Consider the following 24,540-nt stretch of genomic DNA (forward strand, 5'->3'; position numbering starts at 1 on the left):
ATGGTGGATGCAGGTAGGCCAGCCAAGAGAGCATTGCATTAGGCCAGTCTTGAGAAGAGAAGGCCAGTCTGGGTATCAGCATAGCAATGGCAGGAGACACCGTGTGCCTGAATAATTAGGCCCAGTGAGGTTGTTTATAGCGAGACGAGGAGGAGGCCCAGCACTAACACCCCACCCCTCCAAGATATCTTGAAGGATCTACCTTGTGAACTAGGATTCAAGCTAGCATCATTATTGCCTGTGACTCAACGGCACAGCTTGATGAGCAGAAATATCTCTACAAGATGGTGGATGATACTTGTAGAAGAAATATGACTTTTGTATTGTTAAAAACAGGATACAGAATCAAAGAGTTTCCAGAAAATAGGCCTGTGGCAACATGCAGTTTTGAGTTGTTTAATTTCTAGATGTGTGACTTGTAGAATTCAGAAAAGATAAGCTATGAATGATTAAATCTCATTGCCAGCACTACCACTAGAATTATTATACCATCTATGAATATTATTACTCAGTAAAAATAATCAATTTATTTACAGTATACCTGTCAATACATTGTATGATAAAAAGATAAGTTTTTTCCCCCTTTTATCCTTTGTAGAAGCCAGGATATTTCATTAAATGAATACACTGTGTTGGAAATGATCTTCATTTCAATGATCTTCAATTCACGATGGAATTTTGTGAATTGTTGGGGTATCCTATACAGTAAACGCAAAACATCAACACGTGTCAATTTGCACTCTATTATTACTATTGGATCGCTGGAATGAATAAGAAAAACGGTTAACCTTCCTTTTACATTTTTTTTCCCGCTGTAAACTATATCTTAAAATTTTTTAAAAATCTCAACACCACCAGGCTTCTCGATGAAAACAAGCTTGCCAGCAAGCACTGTAGTTCTTAGCATATACTAAAGGTGTGTAGAAGATTATAATAGACTCAGGGGCAACTGAGATCAACTACCAAAACGAATCGGGGGGTACACCTTGAGTGTCGAATTAGCATGGATCTTACAATATAACTGGCTGAAACGTTTTTAAGTGGCATTTAAAATAAGAAGAAAGTCGATTCCTCTTTCACATATCATGGCTCTTTTAACTGCATTGTTTAAACCACCTTCCCGACAACATTAACGATGGTTACACTTTATGCTTGTCATCCTGCTCCGAATAGGAGGGTCAGGTCATGACATGTCATGAAATGTGGTAATTGCGTGAGAGGTTATGGTGATGTGTCGATAACTTCCCGTGTAAGATTAGTATAGAATTGTAAAGAAGTCTGTGCAAATATCTAAAAACAGCCGTCCAACAGCGATACAGTTGCGTGAATACAGGTGAGCAAGTGGAAGGACGGAGTTGGGCAGCACGATAGTGATTGTGAGCCGCGTATCGATTTGATCAACCTGCATTCCCACACAACCAAGAGCTATTTAACTGGCCAGGTTTCTAATGTCCCTCATTTATTCAAAAACATATTCACTCATGAACTCCCCCATTGTTTCTGTTATTTTCGTCATCCGTTTTTTTTTTCCTCCAACGATTCATGATGCCATAATATGTTGGGGCTAAACGCGGGAAATCAACCCCGCCCCCAGCCTTCTCACACCCAAAGCTTTGACTGTGATTTAAGTCGTATACCTTGTAATTAATGTTTGTCCAACATTTGTATTTCAAGGGTATTACTTTGTTCAAACCACTACAAATAAATGCTTACTGAAAGTATCAAGTAGCTGTCTTGCTAGCTATGAAATTCAGCAGGGAATTTAGTAAATTGTCTTTACCGCCACCGATTAACCAAGTCCATTAAAGCTGTAAAGCTTAAATGACCGGGGCAAAGATGTAGTTTGTCTTTATTTGCACTTCTGTTAATTTGATTCGAAAGATGTGTAAAACACTAGTTTTGCTATTAAAATGTGACCGGACAACCGATAGTGATCTCAGTCTCCTCCAGGGCCGGCAGCGACCGGACTGAGATGACGATCTCAGTCTCCTTCAGGGCCAGCAGCTGCATTTTCCCGAATCGATTTTGCCACATTCAGACAAAATCAAATTAGACAGCATATCAAAACGCCAGTGTAACAAAAAGAGCTGACAAAGGTGGTGAATGTGGGTGTTGCCATACAGTCAGGAATGCCAATGCGAATATATCCTGCTGAAGTAAACTCCTGATCTGATATAACGTGTGAACGGTGGTTAATTTGTAGATTAAATCCAGCAAATCCAAATTCTTAGAAGTGTGGAGGCTACTTTTATTGTGGACTGTTGGAATGTTACAAAGGCTTTCAGGCCTTAAATATGACCAGTTGTGCCTATATTAACTTATGTCGTTCATTGTTAACAGTAATTTAACGTCATCACCTGTGGGGTCAACATGTAAATCCATTAACAACTGTTTTCATGACAAACTGTAAAAATGCCCAAATTAAGATTCTTACGTCACAGAGCCTCATGAAAATGATTTTCCAATGTAATGTAGCGAAACAACAATACGTCACAGAGTAAAGAATATATAAAAATGATCATCAAACGAGAAATTAATCAGACAAAATCGGATGGATTTGAAAGACGCAAGAAGGCGACTGACGAATGGATTTTCACGCTAATTGAGATGCCTAAACGGAAAAGATCTTCACGTAAGAGCCCGTTTATTATGTGGTTATGGAACGTAAACCTGAGGAGAATAATCAGATAGTAACTAATCTAACTTTTGCAATAGTGCAAATGTATCCCGTATTTTAAGTTTAGTGAAGCAAATAATGGGTGGTAGATGCAAAAACCTTAGGTCTAAAAATGAGCAATTTGCTCTGTAAAGTAGAGAAAGGAACAATATTGGGGAAAAAAAAACTAATTCTCCCTGTTTGTGTTCTATTCAGCCTTGGGGGGAGGAAAGGAAGGAAAGACCAGGCAACTACCCCATGAGAATGAGGAGCTGGTGAAGAGGAGAGAGCCAGGGCAGGAGAATATCCATGGAGACACCTATGGCCTCTCAAACTCCAAGGCCAGGGCTGCCAGACTCCCTCAGAAAGGTCAGGATGCCAGTCACAGTCTCCACTAGGGGGCTGAGGGCCTGATAACCCTCAATGTTTTATTTCACCTGATAACTTGAACACTCCAGAACTATTAAATAATCATCCTTTAAACTTTGAAATTACCCTTTGAGCCCAAAATTACAGCCTGGAAAACATGAATACCAAAGCGCTCCCAGCTCGTCTCTGCAACACAATAGTTGTGTCTTTGAGAATGACCAAAAGACCGGTAGGCTTAGTGTGTCTTTCCTGTGTGTGTTCTGTTCAGCCTTAGAGGCGATAGCTGAGGACCGGGACTGCGCAGAGCGCAGGGATGGGAAAAGGGTGCGTCCCTGTCAAGATGAACCGAAGAGAAAGAAAGGGAGAAGGCAGGTGAAAGCCCGAACCCGTGGAGACAGGGGCCGCTCCACCGCAAATGCCGAACCCGCCCAACCCGTTTGGAAAGGTTAGTGTGATGGCAAGGAGGGGTCAGACACCACTGTCCAGCAGCATTGCTTTCTCTCATAGACATCCAGGATGAAATACCTGACCAGTTTATTCAATCATATAAATCCATTCACATACTAATAATAGGTCAGAAATAGTGAAATACATTATACTGCCAGCAATGTCATTTATCATGCAAAACTAACCTGCTCTCTTGAGTACACATCCCCATCAGTGATTGATGACTGCCTGCTCTGTGTTACAGAAAGAGCTCAGAAATATTACAAGAAGGGAGAGCTGTTGGGACGGGGCGGATACGGCTCTGTCTATTCCGGGGTCAGGAAGTCAGACGGACAGCCGGTAAGATGCCATCTTCCCGTCTATGCCCTGTTGCTCACAGCTTTTCTAACACATTCTCCAATGTAGTCTCTTAGCAAACGTACAGATGTATTTCTTCTACTGCCATTTTGAATACATGTATTCTTTCCTTTTCACTTTTCTTTTGAACTTCAGTTTTGGTTGTTTATTTCTTCCCTGTTTTCTACCCTGCCTCATGTCTAATTGTTTTACCAACCTGTTGTTTTTCTTGATGGGATTATTAGTTCTCGTTTTTTGTATCTACTGATATTCAGCTGCATAGCATAGTCATTATTTGCATGATATGCATCATAAAAACATCATATTTGAAATCCAAGTTATTTTTAATTGTATAACTTCACTCGTGACAAGGCAGTGTTAAAAGATTGAATTATACCTCTCTAATCAACATCATGGTGTCCTCAGGTGGCCCTGAAATACGTGGAGAAGTTTCGGGGATATGACATGGAGCTGGTAAGCACCTCTTTCATCATTTGTTCAGCCTCACATCAGTGCTGTGTCTTCTGAGTCACTTTTTATATTGTCACTGTGTTCTGTAATTTCTTTCATTGTTTTGTAGCATATATAACCAGCAGCACATTATAACCTGGCTCTCCATATTGAGCACATGCCAGCTCTCATTAAACTGTCTGACTTCCTCTCTCCACAGCCTGGACAGGAAGAGCCCATCCCCAAAGAGGTGGCCCTCATGCAGGCGGTTAACGCCGGCTCTGGCCATGACAATGTCCTGAACCTCTACGAGTGGTTCGACAGGGACATGTCTTACGCCATGGTGCTAGAGCGTGTAGACCCCTGCAAGGACCTTTGGTCCTTTATTGAAGACCGGGGCGCCGAGCTAAATGAAGATGAAGCTCGGTGCGTTATCAAACAGCTGCTGGCCGCTCTCAGGCACTGTGAAGAGAGAGGCGTGGTCCACCGGGATGTTAAGCCGGAAAACATCCTGCTGCGGACTGACACTGGCCAGGTCAAGCTGATTGACTTTGGATGTGGTGATCTACTAAAGGAGACACCATATGACGATTTCTCAGGTCAGTGAGAGGAGCACTTTGTGTATCTTGATAAGTGCTTAAGAACATGGTGGTGAGTGCTGTTATCCTTCTGGGTGCAGTAAGGTAACCCCCAGTTTTATGCAATAATGCTGTAGTGTCTCGGTGTGAGCAAACATCCCCACTTGACCCATTGTGTTGTTGGTGTACTGTGGGATGTCTGTATTCACACGTGTGCCTGTCTTGTCTCAGGCACTCCGGAATACCTCCCGCCGGAGTGGTTCGAAGAGAAGATGTTTCTGGCGGGACCTGGGACTGTGTGGTCCGTAGGAGTAACGCTGTATGGCTTACTCCACGGCGACCTCCCCTTCACCACATTCGACAGGGAGTCAATGAGCCACGTGGAGTTCAAGGCGGGCCTTTCGCCAGGTGAGGAGCCAGCAGGAGTGTGAGGGGTTGTGCGTTTCATGTTAATTTCCTTTTTCTTCTTTGACTAATCATACAATTTCTATTTCCTCTCTAACAAGAACTCCATGACTTCATTGGCTGGTGCTTCATGCCCCGGCCAGAGGACCGACCATCGCTGGAGGAGCTCCAGTTCCATCCCTGGCTCCACACTTAAGTCCCCCTCATTGCCATTGTGCAAAATGGCTTTAAGGCCTTTGTTTAAAATAGATTGTAAATAGTTACGGTAGCGGTAAGTAAATATAGTTTAGTAGTATAGTTTAGTAAGTAAAGTCTTAGGTGAAAGTTTGCATGCACTGTTCAACCCCCCCCCCCCCCCCCCCCACACCAGAACAGGAAGCTCCTATAAGGCAAGTACCTGATAAGAGTTGTTGGCATACTGAAACTGATGTTCTACGCCTGCAGACGAAGAGGTAGATGAAATTTTTTTCGTCACTTGTTTCTTTGAAAGTTTGTAGATTTGAGTGTTTGTATAAATGATACAAATGGAACATATTTTTTCTTTCCACTTCAGCCCTCTAATGGAAAACTGTATAGCGACCGACAGCTTGTGAGCAACAATGGAGCCACCTCGCGGATGACATGAAGACCCAACTGGACACTGGTCTCGACCCACCATCCATGTCATAGTCCCACGGAGCCAGAAGGTGTAACCCAGGGACCTAAGTAGCGCAACAGCGTATGACAGGTGAGTAGATAGAATGGTGGTAATGGTTCTGTACTCAGGGAAAAGATGCTTGGAAATCCTCTGTGTTCAGAACCTTGTACACTCAAGGGGAGTAAAGGGACCAGACAGGGAGGTGGGGCATGAGGAGAGGCAGTGAGAGTTCAGAAATCATCCAGCTGCAGGCAACTTGCAAATAAATGTTGTCATTACAATCAGGCCTCCATAGCACAGTGAAGCCCTCAAGGTGATGCTCACTCACTGGTTAACATGTACATGTTTTAATTCTCTTTTAGAATCCTTGGATTATGTTCTGTCAGCCTGTCATGCGACAAACTCTTCCAGCCTGGAATACAAAGAGTTAAGAGGACCAAAATTACAATAAATGCCTATAAACTATAAACTTCAACTTGGCTTTGTGAATCGTGTTGCTACTTCTATGCTTGCTTAAGGTGTCTTGACACAGTTGTGTAACAGCCATTTCACAATGAAATCATAGGACACTGACAATTAGGACACAGTTCTTACTTGACAAAAGTACCCAACATGCTTAATGAAACACACACACACACACACAAGGCAGAATAATGAGCCATGTGTCTGCAGAAACGATGCAATGCTGATGCTTGTGTTCTGCTCAAAGTGACTGGTCTGGAATGAATTTGCTGAAGCAGTGACACTGGTGGGCATAAGATGCATGCAGACTGTGCATCATTGCTTAGTTTACACAGGCGACTTGATACGAAGAAGCTTGCGGCATACTGTCTTAACACATTGTTGAGAAGTGTGTATGTAGTATACTGCAAAATGTTTGCGCCTACTTTATATTAGACCAGTGATTGGCTATTTTAAACCACATGACAGGTCAAGAGGAGTAGCGTAATAGGAAGTGTGCGTTTTCTGTATAGGTAACTGCATTCGTCGCACGTTTTCTGCATATTCTGTGCTTTTTATGGCGTTAAGGGAAATAGCGGGCGACCACACAGTCTGGTGGAATTTTGGTTAGATTTGTTAGCTGGAAGTTTAAAGTTTTGTGTGACGTTACTGGCTACCTATGCAGCTAAGTGGTTAGGTTGTTCTAGCTATTTCATAGTTGTTGTTTTTTTTTGCTAACTCAGCTAGCTTGAGGACTGATGATGGCTGGCTTCGTAGTTGACGTTAAATGTCGACATAGCTAAGCTACAATTTCAGTTTTAACTAAAGTTTAAGACGGCTCGTTAACGTGAGAGCTGCTGGTCTAACTGCCTAGCTGTAGCGTTTAGGTAGCTAATATGTCTCTGTCTCAAAGCTACACCCTTCAGTGGCGTGGTTCTACTTCAAGGCATCTATCTATTAGGTGGCCGAAAAAACATTTACAATTTAGCCAGCTAGCTAGTTGCCATCTATAAAAATTGTTAGCTTAACTGATGTGGTAACTACGAGTGAGAGATGGGTGTTTCTTTGCTGGCTATGTATGAAACTCTACACTGGACAGAAAGAAAACTGTTTTTTCCTGTCAAGGGTACTGAAGGATATGGTATCTTTAGCCAGCGTGCTAACAGATTTTGTGACACTTTATGTGCATTTGAATTTTTCAGAAATTATACACAAGGTCGGACACCTGCCTCCACGTGATACGTAATGGTAAACAAGCGCAACCTTAGGGACCATAACACCAAAGGGCATTTTCCTCATAAAATGTCATAAATATGGCAGATATCTTGATGGATATATTGAAGAGCTTCTTTACAGTATTTTTTACTTTGTGACAGCTTTTTTCCTAATAAGCAAAACAGTACTGCTAAAATGTGTTCGTTCTGTATATGATCCAGTGGATATACATTTACATTTACATTTATTTATTTAGCAGACGCTTTTATCCAAAGTGACTTACAGAAGTGCATACAGCAAGTACTGGGGGTATATAAAATGTCAGTACCCTGTAGTTTTTTGTTTTTTTTTCTACAGGGGAAAAATGTAGGTTCGAGAAGAAGAAAGTCTGTCACTGCCTGACCCAGTATGGCATCAGATGGCCGTCACTGTGCCTGCTGTGCACACAGTATGGCAACACCCAGCGCCCACCAAACTCTGGATGAGATGGAATTTGAGAGAGGTGACCGTAACCTTGGCTCAGTCATCACACACAAGACTTTTTAGGCTTTTGATGCTGTATTTTAGTACTTACTGCATCACAGTTTTGCACAGCTCATGGCCTTATCTAGAATGATTTATAGAGGTTTAGTATCGTTCATAATACAGCTGGATAAAGCAGCTTTTTTGTTGCCATACTGCTGACAGACTCTGAGGCAGGACAGTTAATATTAATGAAATGTTTTCCTGTGCAAGTTTTAAAGAGTCTGCTTTGTGAATATTCATGAGAAAGAATAGTTCTAAAGTTTTACACTTTTGTTGAATATCAAGCTTTGGAATATAGATCCTGATAATTTTTTTGTTGTTGTTGTTGTTTAGGTATCTGGTCTGCTGCTTTGGATGGAGACCTAAAAAGGGTGAAATCTTTTCTCCAAAAGGGTACTGACCCTAATTTGAGGGACCAGGCGGGATACACTGCTTTGGTAAGACGAGGATGGCTTAACATGAACTATAATGCAGAATTGGGAATCTGAATTGTAATTTTTGCATGTAGTGTGTTTTGGAGATGTACTGTCATCTCCTTTTACTGCTGTGGCCAATACTCAGGTGTGTTTTGGCCTACATAGTTGTTGGTGTGTGTTGTGACAGCACTATGCCAGCCGTAGTGGGAATGAGGAGGTGTGCAGACTTCTGCTTGATGGGGGAGCATGTGCCAATCCGCAAACCCGGGGTGGGGCTACCCCTCTGCACCGCTCCGCCTATTGTGGGCATGTGGGCGTGGTCAGACTCCTGATGGACCGGGGGGCGGATCCCGTGTTATGTGATGACGATGGCTCCTCCCCATTGCATAAAGTAAGTGATAACCCAGCATGAGTTTAACTAAACATGGAAGTGTTCAACAGAACTGTAACGTACGCGTGTGTGTGTGTGTGTGTGTGGGCTTGGATTTGCAGGCTGCTGAGCAGGGCCATGAAGAGGTGTGTGACCTCCTACTGCAACGATGCCCTGCCCTCAGGACCCTGACAGATAAGAGGTCCCGTGCTCCTTACCAGATGGCCCGGGATAATGGCCCTCTGCATGAGATGCTGAAACCGCCTGAGGACACACAGACAGTCCAGCCTTGTTAGACACCACATACCTCTGTCACCACTGCACTGGACCCTCCCGTCACCTCAGCTGGATGCAGTTGACCCTGTACAGACCAGTACAAGAGTGACATTGAACCTGAGCTCATGCAATCCAAAGTAGATGGAAGAAGTTACATATGCTTTCAGAAATATGCCTCTGACATAAACTGAATGTGACCTGAGGAGGGATGAGCACACAAATCAACTTGCACAGCCTGGTTTTAAAGACGGTAGGCTGACATAAATAGATTGCCTATGACTGTTTTAAACAGAACTTGAATAATATTCAGACTAAATGGTCACAAAGGGCGGCCTTTCCACAGTTGAGCAATTGTTTTTTATAACTGTTGTTTGTATCAAAGTTGATAATGATGTCACCAGACTTGCCAGAAAAACATGGAGAGAATTGTGCATTATTTGTGTGGTCATTGTAGGACCAGCAGAGGGCAGCAGCTGCTCAGCTATTTTAGGCTTTCCAGCTAGCAGCATGCACTAAAAAAGCAGATGCTGTGGTTGGCTCTCAACCTCTGATAGGAACATCAGTGCAGTGAAACAGCAGGCTTTACAAGCTCAGTTTGGATGCAGATAACTGGAGTAGCAGACTGCAAACTGTGTTTTGTCAGGATATGCTGCAGTGATTGATAGGCCTAGGGTGAACGTCTGTGAAAAAGATTTACTGGAAAACTGATGACCAGTCCAGAAATAAATTGGACAAGAGCTAAACACCATTTTAAACTCCTGTTTTCCTGTACCTTTTTTGTGAAAAAGAAGCTCCTGCGTGGCAATAGAGTTAGCATTTGTCAGCTGGATGAGTGTTGAAGGAAAGTTAATTACTAAAGAACTAGGAACGTGCACTTCAACTGGAGTGAGTAGGGCGGTGACACTGTAAGAGAAAAGTGGAAAATGACTAACAGGAGACAGCTTGAAGCAGAGGCGTGAGTGAGAAGCAGATGCTGTAGGAACAGGTCGGTGATGAGCAGACAAGGGGATGTGGTCACGTGCAGTGTGGCCTCCACATCACCCTGCCGCAAACACTTCACCGCTTTAAGCTGTCTCGGTAAAAGATTTCCAGCATGGCAGTTATTCTTAGCTATAAGATGAGTGCCGGCACAAGGCCATAGCATTTGGTGCTGGTTTTGATTTGGGACATTTTTGAGCACACTCCTGTGACTCCTCCACCCCCCACCCCCCTCCCCAGTATCTGTAATTGTCTGTATACAGCTGCATCTTGAAAGATCTGTTTTGTTGATAGCTGCCCATGCTGTTATTTTCATATTACCCAAATTCACCACAGCTGGTCTTGTGGCTACACTAGGCTGATTGCTTATTGGACTCAATTGGTCATTGTTACAGCATGCGTGCAGATTCCAGTGGTTCCATCTTATTCACACTAAGGGCAGGGTTACGTCTAACAGGACTGCTTTCTGAGTGCAGTGTCATTAGGTTAGAGTTGGCTTGCTCCGGAAGGAAGCAAGCTTTTTGTGAGTTAGGCACAGGATTATGGCTGTGTAATTAGCCCAGGACAGGTCTGATGCAAAAGAACGGAGGGCCATTCGTTAAACGTAACTTTCAATCCATTCATTTGAATGACCAGAAATAAAGACAATCAAACTTTGCGCTTCGCGTTTGTCACTGGATGAGTGGTGGATACCATCACACAGTGGTCCGCCGCCTTCTGGAAAGTGCCTGGGTCTTGTGCCAGTAGAATTGCTCAGTTTGGTGTGGTCGTGTCTCTGGAGCCCCTCAGGGGGCCGGTGTTCAAACCACCAATTTATCTCACTTTCGCGCAATATGGCTGGCAGCAGTCAAAGCAGTGAGGCAAACAGTTGTTCCAGGTGGCCGAGGGGAGGGGAGGGGGGCGGGTGTTGATGACACCTGCGCTGTTGTGTGGGAATAGTGAGCTTGTGGTCAGTGAAGTGGGAAGATACGACCCCTCTCAGAGAGTGGAAGGGACAGCCCTGCTGTGGTGACTGTGTTTTATTTGTGCTTTCAGATGTTCCTGGGTTTTTACCTAGGTCTTGCATTAGCTGACGGCACACAACCGAAGGATCATGATTTGTTGGGTGGGTCGTCTTTTTGTGTACGTTCCCCAGGATCATATGTCTTTCCAGTGGTGTGGAAGGTGTTTCATGGTCCATGTTGTGCCAAAGTCACAGTTCTCCCTCCATGTTGAGTAACCCCTACCTACCAGGTTACAGAAAAGAGAGGTTATGGGTGCATGTGTGTGTGCGTGTGTGTGTGTGTGCGTGTGTGTGTGTGTGTGCGTGTGTGTGTGTGTGTGTGTGTGTGTGTGTGTGTGTGTGTGTGTGTGTGTGTGTGCGTGTTTGTGTGTTTGAATGAGAGACAGAAGGAATATGGAAAGATGTGTCAGTGGTCCCTGAAGTTTGGGCTGATGATCTTGCCTTCAGATCTCAAACTGATTGCTGCAGCAGGAGCGCTACCAGTAACAGTCTACAGCTTCTGGGAAGCGCAAACACTGTTATGCAATCAGAAAGCATTAGCATAGGGCAATATTAACTGAACTGATGGGTCAGTGGAAGAACCCATTCTTTTCACTTAAAAATTAAACGCAACCAGAAAGTGATGGAAAAGGTCTGAAATTGCACTGTATTGACACTACCAATATGCTATCCAATCTAATTAAGGGCCAGTGACATCGTTTTAGCAAAGCGTTCAACATTAACAGATCACAGTGGCTTCAGATGCAAAGTGCTGTATATAGTGCTCAGATTTAAAATGCTGTCAGTATCCTGAGAAATGAGCTGTATCTGGTTGTCTCGTGGTTTCGGGGGCCGCCTCATTACCTGTCGAGCTGATGATGCAGGATATGTAACAGCTGTGTCTCATTGGCCTCTCCGGACGTCTGACAGAGTGGCTCACGTCTGTGAGGGCGTTCGCCGCGTCCCCCCTGAGCCCCAAACCGTGTGCCGCCTCCACTCTCCGTCCCTCCCTCCCTCGCTGTAATCGCTTCCAGCTCTCATCCTCCACCTACCCACCCCTGTGATCCCATCGTTTCCACCTCTCTCCCCTGCACGCGGCTCCTGTTTCTCGGATGTTCCCTCCCCGCGTTCCTCCGACCCCCCCCCCCACGCTGCCCCCCCTCTTCCCAGTGTCCGACAGCACCAGACTGATCAGCTGTTGCAGACAGGGTGTCCCGTTAACTCTGGGGCTGTCAGGCCTCTTGAGTCTCTTCCTGTGAGCTTGACAGAACTGACCGCGGGTCCCCTCTGCCTAATGGCAATCTGTTTCCCATTAACCCTTAAAATGGGCCGCACGCACCACAGGAAACCGTGTCCACGTAAACTGTCGATTACGTTCTCAAGAGGGAATTCTTTATATCTTCTCTATATCACCATGATGAATATTCACTGATTTATGACTTGCCTCTTAAGTGCTCACCAGTTTGTATCAAAAACAGGTTTAGCTGCCTCCAGTCAGTATTATAAGGGCCATGTTTAAAGCTACAATATTTGTCAACCACACACAGCTAAAAAGAACATGTCCGTGGTCATATTGGCCTGAAGCATCAGTTAACAGTTGCAGTAGAGTTTTGCTCCAATGTCTCAAACCATTGAAGAAGTGTCACTTGTCTCAGTTTTAAACTTAGCTCTGTCCTTATTCCAGTGGAAGCCCAAAGACCAATATTAGCCTGTTGACTCATGCTGTAAGGTATGTAATGTCTGTGGCTGTTTGAACTGCTTGATACAATATGTTGCTGTAACAAAATTAACTTGCAGTAAGCTTGTCAATTAATCTCTGAGCTCACTAGACCAGATTCCGAGACAAATTCATTGCTTTTTGTGTCTGCCCCCGGGTCGCCCAGTGAAATTTAAATGGTTCTCGATTTAATGAAAACACCTCATAAATCCACCCTGTTCTGTCTTTGTGTCACTGTCTTTATTTGATATATATAACAAATGTTGTGTCTCTAGACAGAATCTCTCTGCTTCATTAAACAGGCAGCGACAAGTTACCACACCCTCTTTATAGCGGGTTGGAGGGGGGCTAAGTCGCAGTGTTGGAAGGCAAAGGAATTTGTCTAAGCCACTAAACTGTGGGCCATCACTACACGCCTTTCCTGTATTGTTTCTTTGCAATGTCTTGTCCTCTTGTAACGCTCGTTACAAAAGCGGCCTTTTTACCCGGTACCACTGTGCACAAATGCAGCCCTATTTGCGCACATTTCCAGATGACGGCCGTGTCAGGCCAGTAGTGCAAATGTGACGCCGGGGAGTGGATCCGTGAAACGCTCAATTGTGGATGTTGACAGGAGGTCACTGGACGCACCCAGGCCTCGGAGCACGGGTCTGTGATGTATGGACGGCCAAGACGCCACATCTTACAGTGTTTTCAAAAGGATTTACGTGGCAGCATGCACCTTTGACCTCCCTGTGTTGACACAGTCTGTGGTTTGTCAGACACTGGAAATTGAAGCTTTTTTAAAAAAAAATTTTGTTCAAATTCTACATCACAGAGAATGGGGACTGTGGATTCCGCCGCTGAAGGCCGCTGGATATGGCACTCCGGTCTGAAGAAGAGGAAGCGTTTGTTAGCTTAGGATGTAATATTTGTCAGTGAAGTGGAGAACGGAAGGCTTGGGAGGACAGTGCTGACGCAATGCCTGCAGCAACAGCTGTGGAGTGAAGGAGGTTAAACATAACGCCTTTGTCCGCTGTCCACTGCGAAGACCCAGTACATCCTCCTTGCTGTGGTGGAACACCCATTCAGAGAACATCTCTTGCTCACACACCCTCTCTCTCCCTGTATCTCTCCCTCTCTCTCTCTCTCTCTCTCTCTCTCTCTCTCATATTCCCTCTTCTTTTGTTCTCTTTCTGTTAATTTTTTAGTCTGAATTCTGCTCGTCCCTTTAAACTTTGTCTCTTTGTCTAACATTTTGCTTAAACCCCTTTCTTCTGTTCACCTAAAACCCTTTTCCTTTTTTTTTTTAAAGTGCCCTCTCTGCCATGCTTTGCTTTCATATCCTTCCATAACCTTTTCCACTTAATTCCCTTACCCTCCTTTCTTCCACTCCTCTCCCTTCTCCTGCCGCCCTCTCCCCTGGCCTCTCCGCCCGGTGCCTGTGTGATTATGGACCTGTGACAGAAACCACACAGAGGAGTCAGGGGAACTTTCATTGGGCCCTGCTGGTGGGCGGTGTTTCCATTGCGGCACTAAAACCACATCCAGCGCTGGGCTGGAGGGGGGCCAGGCCGCATCTGGAGCTCATTGCAGCTGACGCCATGCCGGGCTGGGAGAGAGGAGGGGGAGGGGGGGGGGGGGTCTTCACAGTCCTGCCTGGCAGGCTGTGAACCCTCAGAGAATAGAATGCAGCCTTCAGCAGTTTTTACATTCAGGCTCCAGGACATTGGAGAGAGTTTGCCAGGTAAAACAGAGAGACTCGCATGTTGAATGATATTAATACCATAAATGCTGCTCTGTTGGTGTTTCCAGGTAGAGGGATACTGCCTACCAAGATCCAAGGACCAAACCCCGCCTCTTCTCTTTACTAAGTGAAGACATGTCACAGTGAGGGCCAAAATCCTTGAATAGGCACAGGATTGGAGGACCAAAGACTAGGGCCCTTTTTCTTTGTGAAGAATTGTTCCAAAAAAACAGTGTGGGTGCCATGGAAAATAACACATAAACCATCCCATAAGTACCGTTGATTATTTTCAGATTGCATTCAGATTATCATAACCAATCAAGACTGCCTGAGTGTTGCTTGGCCAGATTCTATGAAAGATTTAAACAATCACTTAAAAAGCTTTTGCAGTCTGGTGTATGCCAAAGCAAGAGCTAATGAAAACCCTATGCACTTCTGAGCAGACTGGAGAAACGTTTCTCATACTTTTTGATACGTTTTCATGTGTCGGGGTCTGAATTTAAGAATCGTTCCCTCTTTGATGTGGTAAACAGTCTCTTGGAAACCGTGACTTGTAATTGGAACAAATTTGCCCAGAAGCATGCAAAGCAAAAACCTTTTCTGTCTGGAGAGCGTTGCACTGGTTCTTTGCAGTTATACCAAGAAAATCGACATTTGGGGCTGATTTTCCCAGATTGCCCCCCACTCATATTAGAATAGTAGATTTCTGATCCTCTAAACCTAGCCTGGAAACCAGCATGGAAGCAGGTTTTCTCTCATCGAGGTGTTCTTGTGATTATGTGTGGCTCGGGTTGCGCTGGGAATTCCATCACGGCCTGTGGCAAGCTGGACACCCCAGCCAACCGGGCCGGGCGAGGCCGTCACAGACTCGGGGCAAGTGTACCTGGAACTCCGCCACCAGTGGAATAAGATAGCTCTGCCTGTTTCTTCCTGAGAAGGAGCGAGAGAGAGCAGGGAGTGGAGAAGGAGGGAAGTGGGGATCGTTTTTTTTCCTTCGGCAGAGTTCTATATGTTTGTTTCTGCCCCCCCTCGGAACGGCTGGTGTTTCCTGGAATAATAAACAACATTGATTGACTGGAGCGCTCTGACCATTCGAAGGAGCCCAGCAGTCTTCTAGAGAGCCCACAAAGTCCTTACACCCACAGGTGTGGGTGGGGGCCTCTGTAAATAAGCACGCTGCCAATACACTGGCAGCGGAAGAACGTCGCTTTCGTCCAGCAAATATGCCCTGTAGGCTGCTGTCAGTGAACAAATCCGTTGTTCTTGTTGGTGGGAGGCTTTTCTTTTTTTCTTCTTCATAATTTTTCATGTGATCACTTAAGGGTATTTTCCTAATTTTCTGACCAGCAGTTAGAAAGGCTGGGGGGAGGTTTGTATTATCTTGTGCGGTATATACCAAGTATACAAGGAATGCATATGTAAAGAGAAAGGGCAGTATGGCAGTGGGAGCAGTGTGGATACCTCTGATTGTGGCATTACAAACATTGGCAGTTACGATTCTGATTTTTCATATATATATAATTCGTGTTAAAAACAATAAGAAAATTCACTTGAATGGATGACTCTGTCAGTGTTCATGGAAAATAAAGAAAAACATTTTAAAAAGGAAAAAGGCTCAAAAATAGGGTCAAGTATTTTTCTCTCCTTTTATGTAGAGATGAATCGACTGAGAGAAGATCAGAACAGTATGTAAACTGCAGACCCCCTGGTAGTACAAAGGAGTTTTAAATCAGGCGGGATGTTTGTTTGAAAGAGGATCTGCAGTTTATTTAACTGTCTTTGTGAGAGATGAATTGATACCCCATAATTGGGGCCCTTTTAAATTTGTGTGTGTCTGTGTGTATGTGTGTTTGTATGGAGGATTTTATTATTTATTTATTTTATTTATTTTGTACAAAAGCACAATACCTTGTAGCACGTTATTTACCATTTCTTTATTGGAAAGGCTTAACTGGAGAAGAGCTTGTATTTTTAGTTATCTGAATATTTACAGAAGTGATGCAAGCTATATACCTCCTGCAATTATTCAGAACAGTGAATCAACCCAATATCTGAACTTGTGAACAAGCCCAGTTTCATAACCACCATATCAGAGAATGTAGAATTGGGCTGCTCAGTTCGAAAAGCAAAGATTGAGTAAGGCGAGTGATAAAACGTATTCAGTTTCCACATGTCCCAGCCCTACTTTTCCTTTTCATGAAAGACTTTCTTTTCTAAGCAGCACTCCTTAACTGCCTCTGGGTAGTTATTAAGGTCCTGCCTTTGTCTTTTTTTCTTTTCATTCATTCATCCAGAAACATGTTCATTTTAACTTTGTCATAGACCGGTGCCTGGTGGTGTAAGGATGTCCAGTTGATCAGCAGGCTGATTTACACATAATCATTTGTATTTATCACCAGGGTGCTAACCCCGTCTATTTCCATGTGGTCTTTTGTTGTCTTGGTGTGTTTTTTTTTTGCCCTCCAGCTGTTGGGTAGCACTTAGTCAGCATGTCACATACCAGCTCCAGTAGGATCAGGCAGATGATGCTCACCGCACAGTGAAGTGAAGACACATGACCTGCTGTACAGGCCATCACCCAGCTGTGTATCAGTCATAAGAGTCTCCCGAGACCGCTCTCTCTCTCCCCTGACCGCAAACCCAGCCCAGCACGGAGCAAAACAGCCCGCACACAGCCGCCTGTTTTTATGGGCTTTCACTCTTTACTGTCACCAAGAAAAAGAACACAGGACAGTCATATTTTTGAGGTTTTTTTTTTTCCATACCACAGGGTAGGGAACATGGAGCCAAGTCGCTGTTGTCGTTGGTGTGGTTATTGCTCATGAGTTGATATAATCAGACCCTGTGAGTAAGCAGATCGCTGAGGCTGAGAGACCTCTCCGCTGCAGGGATCGAGCTCCAGTATCATTGAAATCAAATGTGTGAAGTCGCCCTCATGCTGAGAGGTGGATTCTGGATATCGGAGCCAGGGTGTGGAAGCTGATACCCAAGAATGCTGCGGTCACAAACAGTTCATGCTCACCAAGTTCACCACATAGCTCCTCTCTTGTGTTATTTGTTGGTTGTTTGCTGGTGAGCCACAAGGGGTTTCTGGTTATGCTCTGAAGGAAAATTTCTAACCAGAGGATTCTTTAAAATTGAGCATATTCCTAGATTTATAAAATCCTCACAATAGATATGCATCTGTCTGACTTTTCCCCCCTCATGCAACTGTTACACTGAATCTATACTGCACCGGGAATACCATATATCAAATTCACGGGCCGATCCACATGATAATGCATTTTAGGGGATCTTGCCTTATAGTGCATCGGTTATATTCCGATACCTTAACATTATTTGCTAATCTTACATTTACATTTATTCATTTGGCAGACGCTTTTATCCAAAGCGACTTACATAGGTTACAGTTCTTTACAATGTTATCCATTTATACAGCTGGATATTTACTGAGGCAACTGTGGGTTAAGTACCTTGCCCAAGGGTACAGCAACAGTGTCCCAGCGGGGATTGAACCGGCAACCTTTCGGTTACAAGTCCTGCTCCTTAACCACTATACTACTGTATTTGTAGTATAAACAAATTTTCCGCAGTGTGGATGTTAAAAGACCCAAAATCTGAGACTGAAGGGCAGTAGAGGTAACCATTCATAAAAGCAGTTAGTAAACCTGAGTGTTCGATTATTCAGTTCCCTAGCAATTTGAGCACGCTTTGCATGGAACCTTCTGACAATGTTGTTTGTGCAGTTTTTTTCCATGGTAGCCGTAGATCACAAGGGCCCCCCACACTTCCACAGTGAGTTTATATTAGTCCATTTTACTAGTTGCTCTGTTGATCCATCCACACTGTACTGTTATTACAATAAACAAGAGAGATGAGAAGAACATAACCAAAAAACAATATAGGTTGGCTAGGTTCAGGGTGATAACTGTATATCATATGCATCGCAAGGTGCATGAAGAATGGACAGGCCATCAGGTTTGTGTAGCCTTTATTTAATTTGGGTTTGCATTAAGTTCACTCATGTTCCATGCTGGTGCGCTTTGCCCACACTGCTAAAATGCTAAAATGAATCTTGAAAGCATGGTTGCATTTCTCATTCCTATGTTCCATATCATGAAACATTAGCATTAGAGTCCTTGCATTGCTGCCCTGATTATGGTGAAGTTTTGCTTCATGGCATCTCACTGTCAGCACCTGGCCTTAAAGAGAGACGCACCTGATGGGCCTCCCGTTCTTCCATGGCCTGTTGGTGGCATCTGGGGTCTCGGTCCAAGGCTGATGGAAGAGTTGCCAGCTGAGAGGCAGACATTGCGTGACACTGGGGCAAAGCCAGTCTGCTGACGGCATGAAGAGATACTCCGCTCCTGTGGAGTGGAGCCCAGGCTCACTGTGCCAGCCTGTGTGGTTCATACAAAAGTGGAGGTGGGAGGAATGCCTGCAATGGGGAAGCACAGTGGAGATGTCGAGCCTTATCCTAGCAGAGAGAGAGAGAGCTGGTTTGTGGGCCTCTGGGCTGGTGGTGAAGTGCTCTGCTGAGCACAGGGGTGAGGTCACAGACTTAAAATGTGTAATTGGAAAGGCTTGACACCTGTGTGCAGGCCAGCAGATCAGAACACTTTCTTCTCAGAAGAAAAGCAGCATTCTGGTGCCACGTGTGGTCAAACTGAAATTTTAAGAACTGGTTGTCAGGACAGAATGGTTGTTCTCTTAATGTGCATATGAGATATTTAACTGATTTGTACTGATGTGTCAACAGTTATTTGCATAAAGATCATAAATAAATGTGCGCTGAAATGATCTGCCAGTGTAAACATCATGCGTGCTTAAATGATGACTTGATTAGGTGCTCAGGTGGCAGTGTACCATAGTGGTAAGGTACAGGGCTTGTAACCAAAATGTTGCCGGTTTGATTCCCTGCTAGGGCAGTGCTGCTGTATCCTTCAGCAAGGTACTTAACTTACAGTTGCCTTAGTAAATATCCAGCTGTATAAATGGGTAACATGTGAAAGTTGTAACCTATGTAAGTCGCTCTAGATAAGAGCGTCTGCTAAATGACAATAACGTAATGTGAAGGGGAGTTCAGAGGAGGGCTGCATCAGGACTTAGATGCAGGTGGTTATGAATGAAAGGCTGCATTCAATGCCCTGTCTCATTTTAGCCCAGTTAAAAAAGAGGGAGGCACCACAAGACCAGAAATGTAGATGCCATTTTACTCTGTGAGGTTTATTTGAACAGCAAAGAAAGTTCCCTTGGCCCCAGAACCCACTTCCTCAATAATGAGGCTCAGTTAAGCCAAAGCGGCATGTTATTTTCCTCAGAAATAGAAGGCGGTCTGGGAGCTCTGGTTGGGAGGATTTGAGCAAGGCCTGGTATTCCATTTTAAACAGGGCCCTTTGTGGCTCATTGAGGAGAGGAGCATGGACTGTGTACCTCTGTTTAGTATATATCCCCTTCTCAGCTTACCTGCTGTAACATGGATTATAAGGCAAGGGCCATAAACAGTAAACACTGTTTCTTTCTCCTTTTCAGTTCACCGCACCTTACAGAGCAAATGTCAACGTGGGGTTGAGAATGTCGATATGAAAGAATGCAATGTGGGGAATAACATTCACAATTGTGGGATTTACAAAAATATGAGAAATCTACCAAATGGCAGATTTGCCATTCTAACTTATTTTTTTCCCCAGTCCAAGTTTTTTCTTATGGTTTTTTCATTGTATCACTCAATGACAATCGTATAGAGAGTGTGTGTGGTGGAACAGTGAGAGTGCTCGCAGACTTGGAGGAGATGCTTTCTTATTCATGTGTTTTACGGGAGCCGTTCCCCAGCCTGCCAGGTCCTTGGTCCCCCCAGCTGCAGTGGCAGAGCAGGACCTGTGCTTATTTGAACCTGAAGTAATCAGGTAAATGGCTGGCGGATGGGCACACATTTCAAAGGGAATCTGTCCCCCAGACACTGGCATGGAGCGCCGCCCCCCATTATCTAATGGGCCTCGTGGGGCTGGGGGATGGGGTGGGGGAGGTGGGGGGGTAATCTAATCACAGAGGCTGCTCCACAGAGACCTGACTCTGGGGAAAGGGGGGGGGGTGGGGGGGGTGGGGGGTTAATTCAATCTCTCCACTCCCGTTTCAAAGCTGCATGTTGTCTAATGATTGAAGTGATTTTGAGGCTTTTGCTCATGCATTGCCCAGGTCACCCGAAGAGAAGAGGCTGAACAGGATTGGGTCCAGAGGGCTGCTACCGCTCTCATTAGGTCAATTAGCAGTGATGCCTTTTGTAGTGTTAAAACAGGTGTGTCAAGCTCTCCTCTCACCACAGTGCAGTAAACCTAGCCAAGACAGGCCCTGATGTCACACTGTCTGCCATGGATAGAGAAAGTAAGCACAAAAAGAACAGATTTGTGCGTCTGAGTCACAAATTCAGTAGGGACGGGAAAGATATTTTTGACCTGTTTGAATGAATTGTAAAAAACAAGACAGGATAATATGATGGGAGCCAAAGCTCAAGTGTATGCCACAAGCTGATTTTCCTTAGTTCTGCCCTGATCCACAGAGCCTGAAATGGAAGCAGAGAAGTCAATGGGATGCCAGGAACATGAGAACACATATCTTATTAAGATGTTTGTGTTCAGCTGGTTTCTACATGCTAGGAATGTGCTTGAATGACATGTTATCATAGATGGCAATGTTTATTAACCTATGGCCTCCACCAAGCCTCCCTCAGAGGTAATTTTGAAAGTGCAGCAGGGCCGCTTTGTAAATGTTTTCCATATGGCACTTCAATGTGCTGGACAAAAACTCCCTTCCGTTTTGACCATCCAAAATTCCATGGCTTTTTTCATGTTGACACTGTTTGAGCAGTGGTTCACTGTTAGCTTGGTAAATTAAGTGACACTGAAAAATGACTTGTGTGTGGTGTTGATTTTCTTGCAGTTCCACCACAAAGGTTTTCTGTAAGCCTGGGAAATGTGGTGAAGAGTTTGTAGGTAGAGGTAACTACCTTTTGAACTGGGAATCTGTGAAAAAGGGAAATTTAAACAATTTAAACCTGGTACACACTGTATAATACCGTACATACATTTATAGAGTGTTTTCAGTGGTCACAATGCTGTTCATATGTAGTTCATACATTTTACCAGAATAACTATTTCACATGGCTGCATTCAACAGACAAGGGTACAACTCTACATCCACAAGGGGCAAAGCACCCTCAAAAGGAATTGGTATCTACTTAGTTAACTACCTGGCTGGTTACCAGGCGTGTTTGCAAGCAATGATGTGGTTAGCTAATTTAACATTGGTTAATGAAACTAAGACAATAAGACAGATTAATTGAGAGCAGTGACATGGTGAGCAGGGGTCAAGAACAGAGCTAAAATGTAAGTACTGCCTAGTGTCACCTCTCTCCTTTTACTGTCATCAACTGTTTTACGGAATGAACTCCTGGAACCCGTCTGGCCCCTGCACTGTGCACCCCTATAGCCCTTGTCTCCACGATTGATGGCCTTCACACACTGAATGTCCAGCCTCACTGCCCTTAATAGCCATTATATTTGCATACATTTTACATGTTGAGCCATCTCTCTCCAGACTCTCATTTCTATCTCCATTAATCTGGGAATGGTAAACATAGTACTGTTCTGGAGATACTCATAATTTCTCAACGATTCTTTTATATGACTTTTGTGTAGATGACTCAGATCTTTCTTTTAATTTTCCTTCTGACTCATTCAGGTCTCTTTAAGAATCTTAGCATATCCTGAAGATGTCTCTTTAAAGGATATCCCCTCACTAACTGAATGGGAACCTTTCCAAGTCAGACAGTGTATTATATCCTCGGCCAGGCCAACGACACTATTCCTCAGCCTCACTATCTCCCTGAAGATCATCAGAAAGACCCACATGGCTAAGAACCTTGATATTTACTTCTGAAGCTCTTGCCACTCCTGGGACATCATGTCTAACCATATCAAAGGAGTGCAGTATTGACATCTCAGCATATGAAAACAAACATAGATAAAATCACGACAAATCACAACATCCCAAAAGAATTGATAACACCATGAACTTTGCTGCATGTTTAATGTTTTGAGGATACATTGAATCAAATTATAATGCCAGTAAGTACTTTTCTCAGAGTTTATGCCTACCACCATGAAACAACACCATTAAAACATCATTAGTTAAAATGTACTGTTGACCAAATGTATTTATTGAACGATGATAACACGTTACAATTCAGTTATATCTATCTATTATCATCATCATCATCATGGGTTGTGAGAATGTTTTGCAGTTGAGAAATCACTATTGGGAAACTGCTCAGAAAGGAAGAATCAACATTAAATGAGGTTTGCTCCAATCCCTTCCTGTTTCGCAAAGAAACACCTGTGAGCATTTTTGGTTTCAATGCATTCAGTTTCCATACTGACATGGAGAATAGCTCTTGGCTTCTTTAGTCTCGAGCTTTTCTACTGCCTTCTCAGCCTCTGTCTTCTAGTTTGGCTTGAAGACCTCTGCCCTTGCATTTTTGGCAGGACCTGCATTATATTCAGATGTCGTCTTTGTGCTAGTTTCCTCCTGTGAGCGGTGTCGTATTACAAGTTTGGCTGCTAAAGCCTATCTGAGCCTATATGGGATCATAAATACAAAGTGACATTTAAACCTTGCCAGATCTATATGAAATACGACCCCAGTAAGTTTCACTTGAGAGGTGCAGCGGCTTTGTCATTCACTTGGGCCAAATGGCAGAGTTACGTGACAGCCTGAGGTACCCTTAAAGTCACTGCTGCCATTGTGCATGGCCATTCTTGGACCTGGCTTTATCAACCACCATTTGGGCCAAATGGCAAAGTCATGTGACATCGTCAGTCACCCCCAATACCACTGCTACCCTTAAGCACGGCCACTCTCTGACCCTGCTTTGTCCACGACAATTTGGTAATCAGGGAATGGAGATGGGTGTGTGTGAGTGGCAGACAATGCCTGGCTGTAGTAGGTATAGTTATTGATACTGCATGGAATTACAGCCAGAGAATCCAGCTCAGCTGGTGCTTGAGTGGACTTTCCTGTCTCTTACAGTATTACCCAGTAGACCTTGGGGTGAAGGAGGTGGGGGCTAAGAAGAGCATTCCAGCTCAACTTCAATATTGAAGCCAAGCCCACCCTGCCTTTTTTGTTTGTGGAACGCAGAAAAATAGCACCAGCACAAATTTGAAACAGAAATGTAAGGGCGTTTCTGCTGATCTGTTAGGCTGGAAACTGTTTGGGTTTTATGACATAGGCCTTGTTTTAATATAGCTCCAATTTTCTTTTCTTTTTTGTTGTCTTGTGCAGCACTGTTTGTTTCAAGAAACACACAGCAGAATTTTGGAAGGAAAAAGTCTGAAAAGGTGTCCAAGTTGGGGAACAAGGCTTCAGTGACAATGTCTGCTGAAACGGGGTCAACTGAAACTCCTGACAGTCTGTAGTGAACTTAGGTTTTACTTTTTTTACCTTTACTTCCACTGACTCTAAGTCGCCGTTGACAGCTACATTAATCAGACAGCTGTTTTCAATAAGTTCACCTTCCTACATGTAAATTGTCTCTGATTCTCACCTTGGGAATTTAAAGAAATTCCTTTTTAAGGAAAGTTCTCATAGAGGTGAAACCAACCCTGAAATTGCATGTCCAATCATCAAGTCATATATTCCATGGTCTGCTTTAGATCCTTCATGCTACGCTTTGTAGCACAGCCATAGTGCTTGTGTGGCCTGTGTGTCACATTTGTACTATTGTCTTTTTATCTCTTTTTCAATTCCTTCTCCTTGCAGACTGCAGCCCTCAGACATGGACATTAGCTTCCACAAATATGACAGTGGATTTCTGCATAAAGAAACTATTCTGACATGAAAAATTATTAGAGATTGAATTTGTTTAAAGTTGTACAGGATGCTTGCAGGTCTTTAAATAAGTATTCTCTTTTGGTCTATTTGTCTTTAGTGGTTGTCTTGACTCAGGCTAAGTATATCTA

General features: G+C 44.0%; 2 protein-coding genes across 3 annotated transcripts; both read left to right on the plus strand.

The window, feature by feature from the left end:
• Positions 1-5,267, plus strand: LOC118776101 (serine/threonine-protein kinase pim-2-like). The gene is made up of 7 exons (XM_036526182.1): positions 1-13; positions 2,873-3,025; positions 3,294-3,470; positions 3,717-3,811; positions 4,235-4,282; positions 4,479-4,857; positions 5,068-5,267. The coding sequence occupies exons 1-7, from the start codon at positions 1-3 to the stop codon at positions 5,265-5,267; spliced, it is 1,065 nt and encodes a 354-aa protein (XP_036382075.1).
• A 1,601-nt stretch (positions 5,268-6,868) lies between these two features.
• ankrd39 (ankyrin repeat domain 39) lies at positions 6,869-10,035 on the plus strand. Of its 2 annotated transcripts, XM_036527609.1 has the most exons (6): positions 6,869-6,945; positions 7,522-7,567; positions 7,892-8,036; positions 8,393-8,496; positions 8,663-8,866; positions 8,968-10,035. In XM_036527609.1, the coding sequence occupies exons 3-6, from the start codon at positions 7,943-7,945 to the stop codon at positions 9,139-9,141; spliced, it is 576 nt and encodes a 191-aa protein (XP_036383502.1). In that variant the 5' UTR covers positions 6,869-6,945; positions 7,522-7,567; positions 7,892-7,942; the 3' UTR covers positions 9,142-10,035. The 2 variants fall into 2 exon arrangements, with proteins under 2 accessions (XP_036383502.1, XP_036383501.1); XM_036527608.1 differs by lacking the exon at positions 6,869-6,945 and having other exon boundaries at positions 7,321-7,567.
• The last annotated feature ends 14,505 nt before the right edge of the window (positions 10,036-24,540 follow it).

Source organism: Megalops cyprinoides, chromosome 4, assembly GCF_013368585.1.
Source record: "Megalops cyprinoides isolate fMegCyp1 chromosome 4, fMegCyp1.pri, whole genome shotgun sequence".
NCBI lineage: Eukaryota > Metazoa > Chordata > Actinopteri > Elopiformes > Megalopidae > Megalops > Megalops cyprinoides.

Coding starts and splice junctions, on each gene's coding strand:
- LOC118776101 (XM_036526182.1), top strand. Junction 3,026..3,293: donor TGCCAGACTCCCTCAGAAAG/GTCAGGATGCCA, acceptor TGTTCTGTTCAG/CCTTAGAGGCGATAGCTGAG. Junction 3,812..4,234: donor GGAAGTCAGACGGACAGCCG/GTAAGATGCCAT, acceptor TGGTGTCCTCAG/GTGGCCCTGAAATACGTGGA.
- ankrd39 (XM_036527609.1), top strand. CDS start 7,943: ATGGCATCAGATGGCCGTCACTGTGCCTGCTGTGCACACAGTATGGCA. Junction 8,037..8,392: donor TGAGATGGAATTTGAGAGAG/GTGACCGTAACC, acceptor GTTGTTGTTTAG/GTATCTGGTCTGCTGCTTTG. Junction 8,497..8,662: donor AGGCGGGATACACTGCTTTG/GTAAGACGAGGA, acceptor GTGTTGTGACAG/CACTATGCCAGCCGTAGTGG.